This window comes from Microtus ochrogaster, chromosome 5, assembly GCF_000317375.1.
Source record: "Microtus ochrogaster isolate Prairie Vole_2 chromosome 5, MicOch1.0, whole genome shotgun sequence".
Classification (NCBI taxonomy): Eukaryota; Metazoa; Chordata; class Mammalia; order Rodentia; family Cricetidae; genus Microtus; species Microtus ochrogaster.
The window spans coordinates 16,211,434-16,221,681 of record NC_022012.1 but is presented as its reverse complement, the minus strand read 5'-3'; the positions used below and the strand labels follow the sequence as shown (position 1 = coordinate 16,221,681).

Sequence of the window (10,248 nt, the reverse complement as noted above, 5' to 3'; positions counted from 1 at the left end):
CGAGACAGGGTTTCTCTGTGGTTTTGGAGCCTGTCCTGGAACTAGCTCTTGTAGACCAGGCTGGTCTCGAACTCACAAAGATCCGCCTGTCTCTGCCTCCCGAGTGCTGGGATTAAAGGCGTGCGCCACCACCGCCCGGCTGATTCGCACTCTTGACAAACCAGATCATGAAGGGGCATACAAGAGTAAGAATAAGGCCGTGGAGACGGCTCATGGGTAAAGGTATCTGCCCCCAAGACTGGTGACATAAGTTCGATTCCTGGGGCTCACATGGTTGAAGACGAGACATGAATCCTAAAAATTGTCCTCCCTCTGACCTACACACACACACACACACATTCAGTGTTAATTTAAAAAAATGATTAGGTTAGGCTGGGGACAGTAACTCAGGTTAGAGAATCTGGTCTTCCGCCAGCAGCGCCTTTCCACCTGATCAAACCGCTGTCTGTGGTGCTGAAGCCTTGCTCGAGCCCCCACCCTGACCCAGTAAAAGCAGTAAACATTAAAGGAGGTGTTGCCGCTCCAATCTCCTAAGAAGGGGGGTGCTTTTACAGGACAAACAATCAAATTCCCAGAAAGCCAGATATTAACCAGTAGGCCTGCCAAGCCTTGTTTGCCCAAGTTTGGAGACCTTCCTTATCTATGGTTTTGTGACTAGAAGTTGTATGACTCTAATGGGGGTCGATGGTCTAGAAGTCTTAGCACAAACCTCTTCGCCTGCTTTGGAGCAGCGTGGCGTTTCCCTGCCAGAGGGGGTGCCAGCGCCCACGTTCTAAACCCTAGAGTGCTTGGTGCACTCAACACCCACAATGTCTAGTTTCCTTCCACAGTGGATACAGTAAGACCTCCTTAACTGCTTGATTACTTCTGCTTTTCCTTTCCTTCCTTTTTTCTTCCTTTTTTTTTTTTTTTGTTGCTATTCTTGTTTGGTTTTTGTTGTTCGTTTTGAGAGAAGGTCTCTGTAACTCAGGTTGACTTGGAATTCACTATGTAGCTGATGATGACCTTGAATATGTGTCCCTTTGTCTCAGCATCTCCGGTGTTGGGATTACAGCACCATGCCAAATTTATGTAGTATGAGGGATGTACCCCGGGCTTCTTGCATGCTAGTAACTGAACCATATCCCTAGCCCATTTTAAAAATTAGTATTACTATTTGTGTGTGTGTGTGTGTGTGTTTGTGTGTATGTGTGTGTGCCACGGGTGAGTGTTTGGTGGTCAGATGACAACTTTGTGGAATTGGCTCTCTCCTTCCCTTTAAATGGGTTCCAAGAATCAAACTCAGGCTGCTGCCCAGCATGGTAGCAATGACTTTAATCCCAGCACTTGGGTTCAGAAGCAGATGGATTTCTGAGTTCAAGGCCACCTCGAACTTGGTCTATAAAGCAAGTTCCAGGACATCCAGGACTAAACAGAGAAACCCTGTCTCAAAAAACAAAACAAAAACAAAAAGCCCTCAGATTTCCAAGCTTGCATGGCAAGAATCTTTTCCTCCTGAGCTATCTCTCCTTTTGTTTTATTTTATTTTTTTGAGAAAGGGTCTCATGTAGCCCAGGCTGGACTTGAACTCCGGATCCCCCTGACTCTCCACCTCCCAAAGCTGGCCTTACCAGTATATGCCATTGTGCCCACCTATTTTTTTATTTCTGTTTTTTTGTCTTTTTTCTTCACTTTCTAAAGAAACAAAATCTTTCTAAGCAGCCTGGAGCTTGCTATGTAACCCAGGTCAGTTTAGAGTCTTGTGTAGCCCATTCCATTCTCAGATTATCAACGATCCTCCTGGCTCACCACACCTAGTATTATTTCTAATATCACCAGAAGTCATACGGAGATGAAATCTATTCACCTCGGATCTAGCAGCCTGGGTTTGGGTCTTTGTCCCTTCCCAACCTTCTTCTGGTTGTGTCTAGGCCGTGGAAAACTGTCTTTACCACTTCAGAGTTAGGTGCTGGCCCGAAGAGGGGAACCCATTTTGTCTGTAAAACTCAAGGAGTACTCAAGAACGGTGTCAAAACAGGAAGAGGGAGCCGAGATGTGAGGCCTCAGCATATTCATTCTCGGCAGGCAGAGTCCGGCCAGCGCGCACTCGCTTCCACCTGCCGCGCCGTCGGGAGCCGGGAGGAGGCGGAGACCCGCCCTCCCAGCCAATGAGCGACGTCGGCGCTGGCAGCTGCCGCTATAAAGGGCTGGGGGCGGCGGCGGTGCGACCCAGAGCGGGGAGCACGCAGCGCGGGCCGGAGGGAGGGAGGGCGGGCGGGCGAAAGGAGCGGACCCGACACCCGACACCCGGCACCCGGCACGGGACAGGCCGGACCGAGGGCCCACCGCAGAACTGTCGAGATCTTAGTTGAGAAGGGCGACCTCTCCGGGCCCCGCGGGGCCGCGCACTGGGCGTCCTCCACCGCGCGCCCGCTCCCTCAGTCCACCTGCCGCTGGGGACCCGACCGTCGGCGCGCGCATCCCCAGGCTCGGGTCCCGGCCCTCGAGGGCGCCGCCGCCTCCGTCTCCGCCTCTGCAGCGTCCGCAACCGCAGACGCCCGGGCGGGACCCCGGCGTGAGCACCGGGCGCCCCCCAAGGAGTGCACGAACCCCGGAGCCGCCCTCGATACGGACCGCGCCCGCCGGGCACACAAGAATGGTCACTGTAGGTACTCCCTTGTCGCTGCGAGACGAACACGAGAGGGAGGGGCTGAGTCTGGCTCCACGGAGACGCGGTGGGGGGGTAGGACCAGGCCTAGCTAGGCCTGAGGGTGGGGGGGTAGGACCGTTCCTCGGGCCTGAGAGTGGTTAGAGTCTCATCCGGAGTTCTGGGGAGCAGAGCCTGACCTGAGAGGATTGGCGAGCTGGGCTGTGTGCGGGGTTCCCTCGGCTACCCCGGGGTCGGGATGGCCCCTCACTGGAAGACTGTGGGGGAGGGGCCGCGGCGCGGAGGATGTTTCCAGCATCCCAGGCCCAGACCCGTAGGCCGCCCAGGAGGACGCGGGCCGCGGTGGCCTTCTGTTGGTCCGGGCAGGGCCTTCACGGCATTCTCCGAGAGCTTTTTTTTTGGGGGGGGGGGGAGGATGGAGAGGCGGGGTGTAATCGGATTGCGCTACCCCGGGCCCCAGCCGCGCCCGAGAGGCGGGCATCTTCGTCCTCGAGCCCCGTCGACCTTGCGGCAAGCGGGGAGGAGAGAGGAGGGGGCGCCCCGAGGCCTCGCTGCCACCGCCGTGGTCTCTTTGTCTCTCCGCCCTTCTTCGCGGGCCATAGCCTCGCGCGGGGCCTCGGGGCTGCGGGGGGGGGGTGGGGAAGCGGACAAGAGAGGGGTTTCCCGTTCCCTAGCCACTGCCTCCAGGTGAGGGGGTGAGGGGCTGCAGCAGCATCCCATCGGGCCTGCTGCACGCGCCCTCCCCGGGCCAGGGCTCAGGGCCTCGGGGTGACCTTGAACGCGCCCGCAACTCTCGCCGCTCGGCCGGCGCGCGTTCGCTTTCAGCAGTCTCAGAGCTGGTCAGCTCCCGAACTCGCGGCCCCGCCCGACGTGCCACGCCCTGCCTGCCACGCCCATTCAGGCCCCGCCCCGAGGCCCCCAGGACCTGGCCTGGAGCGAGCCCTCGGACCTCCACCCGGTAACCCGGGCGTGTCCCGGGGCGGGGCTGGCCAGTGCTCACCGCACCCTGGCTCCACCCCCGCCTCCCTGAGCGACTAGCTCCCCGCGCCGTCGCGCGTCCTTTGTCTGGTCCCCGCGCCCAGCCTACCTTTTCTGCTCTTCGGAGATCTCTCCCTGTGTGTCTCTGCACACCAAGTGTTGTTCCCGGCCTCTTTTTCGAGTCGAGGCTAGTACAGTGGAGGTCGGGAAGCTCAATAGTTCATCCTGGGCCTCCTCTCTCTTGGACCCCGGGACCGGACCACCGCCTCCCCGAAACCTTCCTAAGACAGGCTCATCGTGCTGTGTGACCTCAGGCTGATTCCTTACCATCTCTGGGCCTCAAGGTGCTCATTCAGGTCTGAGAACAGGAGTGTGGCCTCCTTGGGACTCTCAAAACCCCTATAGCAATATAGCACCCCCCTGAATCCCCCTCCTCTGTTGTTCTGCTTGAAAAGAATGCGCAAAAGAGAAGAGGGTGTGGTCAGAGGTTACAGGAGGACCTGGAGCCCCTTGAAGGCCTGGAATTCCCATGGGTGGTGGTGGGGGACTCTCAAGAAGGAGGAAGTGAGGGGGATGGAAACAGTGAGGCCCCTAGCAGAAGTAGAAGGCAAAGGGTTCAGAAATAGGAGGCTCAGTCTGCACCACGTGGTGGCCCGACTTGCCTGCACAGATAGCCACTCAATGCCCTATTGTCACCAGTATCCAGGCATCTGTCACTGTGATTGGAGCCCAGAGGCCCAGCTGGAGGCCAAGGGGGTCTGAGGAGCGAGTGCCTTTAGGTGTGCTTTTGAGAAATCCCTACCTCAGCTGTGTGTGGTGTGGTGCTGGGGGGTGCAGTGGAAATGAGAAAGAGTGAGTGGAAAGGTTAAGCCAAGAGAGAGAAACAGACCCATAGGAGGGGCCAGGAAGGGAGGGGGGAAGTCCTGCTCAGTCAGCCCTGGGCCAGTCCTCAAGGCCCCTCCAACGCTGGGGTGCCACCAACCCAGGCTGCAGTTACTACAGGACAGGCCGGGTGTGGCTTCTGCCAATCCGATCCCCATTATCGGCTTAGGCGGCTCAGTAGGTTCAGCTGTGAAAGGAGCACCAGGCCCTGCCCAGCTAAGCTCCATCAGGAGAGGAGGGAGAAGCGCTAAGGTGAGCAGGCTGGCAGCAAACCCGCAGAACTAGCACACCCTGGTACCCCTACCGTCATGGGGGCACAGCTGTAGGTAATTCCACACTCGGGGCTCAGTAAGTCAGGGGTCAGCTGCTGACTTGGAGCTGGCAATATGGCTCAGTGGGTACTTGTGCCAACCTGACTTCCATTTCTAGGACACACATGGTGGAAGAAAATAACTAACATCCAAAAGTTGTCCCCTGGCCTCCACACAGGAGCAGTGGCACACACAAGCACACACACACAGGCCTATTTAAGATAGGCTCCACAGCAAACACTAAACCATTACCTCTGGCCTTGGTTTCTCCATCTGAGAAATGGTCTCCATTTGCGGTATAGTGCTGGTAGTCTCAAAACATGTAGCTGGACATGGTGGCATAGTCCTTTTATTTTGTTTTTATTTTATTTTTTTTTATTTTATTTTTTTTTTTTTTGGGTTTTTCGAGACAGGGTTCACCAGCCTGGTCTACAAGAGCTAGTTCCAGGCATAGTCCTTTTAATCCCAGCACTCAGAAGGAGAGGCAGGCAGATCTCTGAGTTCAAGGCCAGCCTGGTCTACACAGGGAGTTCCAGGACAGCGGGGCTGCATAATGAGACCCTGTCTCAAAACAAACAAAACAAAAATCCACATTCCACGTGCTCAATGCCTGACACACAGTGGGGCTCCAAAAACTAGGAAGTAGGCTAAAGACAGCATGCCTAGCACACACGATGTCCTATGCTCTGAAGCAATACTTGCCGCAAGTAAACAGGCATTCAGCACTGCTTGCTCTGCGGATGTTGGGTTTTCTTTTTATTGAGTTCAGTTTTTAAGGCAGGTTTGATTCTGTGTCGAGTTCCAGGTCCTGGGAACTACAGCTGAGGGCTGCCATGCCATTCTGTGTTTGCTGTTTCTGTTCATCTGTGTGGTGCTGGGGCTCTGTGCAGGGCCTGTGCACTGCACGCTGAGCTGAGTGTGTGCTCTGCCACAGGTGCCGTTGGGGCTCTGTGGCTCTCGTTATTATTGATCTTTGATTCTTTGATCCTAGATTTGAATTTTTATTACACTTGTAAATTTGCTTATTTGTGTGCGTGGAGGTCAGAGGACAGCTTGCAGGTTTGGCTCTGTCCTTGCAGTTTGTGGACACCAGGGATGGAGAACAGGTCCTAGGGCATGGCCGCAGGCATCTCTATCTGACTGGCTCTGTTCTGCCATTTCACCTGGGGCGATCCCTGTTTCACCGAGACTCAGTTTTCTCATGCGATCAGTGGAGAAAATGCCTTCATAATGTTCTATGTTGGGAGAATTTCTGAAAGTTTCTCATGAGAAAGCTGGGGTTAAGACTCGGTGGCAAAGTTATCTGTCTAGTATGTGTGAGTCCCGAGTCTAATTCCTGTCCTAAAAAGAAAAAAGAACAGGGTAGCAGGTTCTCAAAACACAGGCTGTGCTATCAATATAGTATTAAAATTAGGAAACCCTAAAGCAGGCAGTGGCAGCGCACATCTTTAATCCCAGCACTTGGGAGGCAGAGGCAGGTGGATCTCTGTGAGTTTGAGGTCAACCTGGTCTACAAGAGCTAGTTCCAGGACAGGCACCAAAGCTACAGAGAAACCCTGCCTTGAAAAACATAAGTAGATAGATAGATAGATAGATAGATAGATAGATAGATAGATAGATAGATAGATAGATAGATAAAATAATTAGGGAGGTGAATCAGGCATGTTTGTACACATCTTTAATCCTGGAACTCAGGAGGCAGAGGCAGGCTCATCTCTGAGCCCAAGGCCAGCCTAGACTACAGAGTGAGTTCCAGGATGCCAGGGCAATACAGAGAAAGCCTGTCTTGAGAGAGAGAGAGAGAGAGAGAGAGAGAGAGAGAGAGAGAGAGAGAGAGAGAGAGAGATATCTTGAAAGAGAGGGAGGGAGGGAGGGGGAGTGAGTATTAGGAACCTTGCAGTGTTCACCATCTGACTGCTGTGCCCATGACAGGCATTACTAATAAGCCCAGGATTTAATCAATGCAGAACATGTTCCTCCAGAGACTAAATGGCTTTGGAGTACTCTGAGCAGATGATTGTGGGTAGCCACTCTCAGCTGATTGGCCATCAGAATTGACGCTCTGTGACACCCTTTCCCTCACCCTATTGTACTCAAGATGCCCAGGGCCTTGCTTGTGTGAGGGAGTGAGTGCCCTGCCTCTGAACTACACCCAGTCTGGTGTCAACCTTTTAGAGACTGAAAGGCAGTGGGGCCTGATGGAGCACAACTGCCTCCACAGCACAGGGGAGGTAACCAAAGACCTTTTAAGTCAAGACTTCAGGAGCTACCCCAAGGGCAGGGTTTGCAGCTCAGCTGGGGTAAATGCTTCTTGGCATGTAACAAAACCTGGAATGGATTTCCAGCTCCACTCTAATAGGGCATGCTAATACAAGGCTGTAAATCCCAGTTTGTGAGAGTGGAGACTCAGAAGTTCAGGGTCAGGAACCAGGAGAACCAGAAGGGGCAGCAAGTCAAGGCTCTTGCCACCAACCCAACGACCTGAGTTCGATACCTGGGGCCCCCAAGGCAAAAGGAGAGAACCAGTTGTGTGTGGACTTGTGGGATGGTTGTAAATAATACTGCTGAGGCAGGGGCATGAACCTTACAAATCTACTTCCACTTCTCACAACCAAGCCCATAGCAGACTTTACTAACTGATCTCAGTATGCTGCCCAGTGCCCTAACACAGGGCTTTAAATTCTTCCTCAGGTTGCTGCACTGGTAATCTGAGGTTCAACAGTGTGGCCCGGAGTCCAAGAAACTTTAGGGAGCAGATCTGAGGATGCACAGCTGGGCAGTGTGGGCTGGCACCACTCGTGCATGGTTGGCAGAGATCGCAACTCCCTCACCAACCACTTTTAAAAACTTAACTTTGTTAGCGTGTGTGTGGTTATGATGGGCATGTGTGTGCCGCAGCAGGTGTTTATGAAGGCAAGGGGACAATGTTGTGGGGTCCGTTCTTTCCTTCCACCTTCACGTGAATGCTTGAGTTAAACTCTGGGCCCAAGACCTCAACACCTACATCAAAATTTTGTTTTTGTTTGTTGTTTGTTTGTTTGGTTGGTTGGTTGGTTGGTTAGTTGGATTTTTGAGAGAGGGTTTCTCTGTATAACAGTCCTGGCTGTCTTGGAATTCACTTTGTATACCAGGCTGGCCTCAAACTCACTGAGATCCACCTGCCACTGCCTCTGCCTCCCAAGTTCCAGGATTAAAGAAATGTGCCACCACCGCCTGGTCTCAAACATATGATTTTTAAGATTTATTTATAATATGTGTGTGTTGACTATATGCATGTTTGTGTGCATACCTGTGCCTGGCGGAGGGGCAGGGGGTCTAGAGGCCGGAAGAAGGCAGTGGATACACTGAAACTAGAGATACAGTTGTGGGCCATCCTGTGGAAACAAACTAACTGCTAAGATGCCTCTCCAGCCACCATTTTTATACTGCATGTGGGCTTTATTTTTGGAGACAAGGTTTCAGTTTGTAGTATTGGCTGGCCTGGAAAAGCTCACAGAGGTTCACCTGCTTCTAGCTGCCTAGTTCTGGAGTTAAAGGTGTGTGCCACCATACCCAGCATAGTTTTTTTTCTGGGTGGGGTAGTAGGACTTTGCTATATCTACCATGCTGGCTTTAGTCATTACATAGCCAGGTTAACCTCAAACTTTTCTTTCTTTCTTTCTTTCTTCTTTCCTTCCTTCCTTCTTTCTTTTCTTTTCCTTTCTTTTTTTTTTTTTTTTTTTTTTTGAGACAAGATTTATCTGTAGCTTTGGAACCTGTCCTGGAACTAGCTCTCGTAGACCAGGCTGGTCTCGAACTCACAGAGATCCGCCTGCCTCTGCCTCCTGAGTGCTGGGATTCAAGGCGTGCGCCACCACCGCCCTAACCTTAAACTTTTCATACTCCTCCCTCAGACTCTCAAGTGCAAGGATTACATGTATGAGCCACTATGCATAGCTCGGGCAAATTTATTTACTTTATATTTGATTTATTTACTGTGAGGGAGATTGTGGAGTGTTGGCATACACCCCTATGTGGCGGTCAGAGGACAGCTTGAGACAGTTGGTTCTTCCTCTGCGTGAGTTCCAGGGAAGGAACTCAGGTTTTAGGCTCCTTGGAAGGTGCCCTTACTTTAAAATAAGAAGGAATCTCCAGTTTCCTCTATAACTGACCACAGTGAGTGTGACCTCTGGTGAGTCAGCATGTATGCCACCAGGGGCTGGATCACTGTGCTGTCTTGCAGGTCCATCCGAAACAGGCTAGGCACTGCTGCCATTTCACACACAGAACCCTAGGGGACTGCTGCTCCCCAGTTTAAATTTTGTTTGTTTCTTTGTTTTCAGACAGGGTCTCACTACATAGCTGTGGCTGGCCTAGAACTTACTATGTAGACCAGGCTGGCTCACAGAGATCCATCCACCTGCCTCTGCCTCCCAAGTGCTGAGATAAAGGTACATGCCCCACACCCAGTTCATTTTATATTTTTTTCAAATATTTATTTATTATATATACAATATATGTATGCAGGCCAGACCTCATTACATGGTTGTGAGCCACCATGTGTTTGCTGGGAATTGAACTCAAGACCTTTGGAATGGCAGGCGATGCTCTTCACCACTGAGCCATCTCTCCAGCCCTCATTTTATATTTTTGATAGAGGCTCTCCTTTGATCCAGGCTGGCCTTGAATTGGTTTGTGCTGATGAGGATGCCCTTGAACTTCTGATCTTCCTGTCTCCATCACCCTAGTGTTTCCTTAACAGCCACGTGCCACCATCCTCCACTCTCTGTAACCCAGGCTAGCCCTGAGCTGCAGTGGTGATCTTGCCTCACTTCCTCTGTACAAGGCTTCAGGGATTAGAGGGGTAAGACAACACACCGCGATAGGATCACAAAAATCCCCTCCTTTTGTCAGTCCTAGGAACTAAACCCTACCTCACATGCTGGGCAAGCACTATACCCTGAACATTATCCCCAGCCAAACTTTGGTCACTGTTAAACACACACATTCTCTCTCCTTTTCTTTCTTTCTTCTGTTCTTTCCCAGTTATTTAGTGTGGGTGTGTACTAGTGTGGAAAGGTCAGAGGACGACTCTAAGGAGTTGGTTCTCATTATCTTGTGGGCCCTGGGATTGAACTCAGGTTCTCAGTCCTGGCAACAAGCACAGTTACCTGTGGAACCATCTGGAAGTTTCCTTCCTTGCCACGACTTCACAGAAGAGCTGGAGGCAATGCTGGCCACTTTGCCTTCTGGTGTGCATGGCAGACACTACCAATAGATCCCAGCCCTCTTTCCAGCTGAACCGAGCGAGACCTGGTTTACACAGCCCTCCCATCAGAGTCATTACCAACTGCTTTGGTTTCTTTCTTTCTTTCTTTCTTCCTTCCTTCCTTCCTTCCTTCCTTCCTTCCTTCCTTTCTCTCTCTCTCTCTCTCTCTCTCTCTCTCTCTC

The 10,248-nt window shown here is 52.2% G+C and overlaps 1 protein-coding gene across 3 annotated transcripts in view; it reads left to right on the top strand.

Annotated features, from left to right (window-relative positions):
- Positions 1 to 2,222: 2,222 nt before the first annotated feature.
- Positions 2,223 to 10,248, top strand: part of Elavl3 (ELAV like RNA binding protein 3) — a 34,530-nt gene continuing 26,504 nt past the window's right edge. For 2 of the 3 annotated variants that reach the window (XM_005346940.2, XM_005346938.2), the window contains exon 1: positions 2,224 to 2,644. In XM_005346940.2, coding sequence (XP_005346997.1) covers positions 2,636 to 2,644 — 9 coding nt within the window. In that variant the 5' untranslated portion in view covers positions 2,224 to 2,635. Of the gene's footprint in view, positions 2,645 to 10,248 lie in introns of all 3 variants that reach the window. The other variant, XM_005346939.2, reaches the window with a different exon arrangement.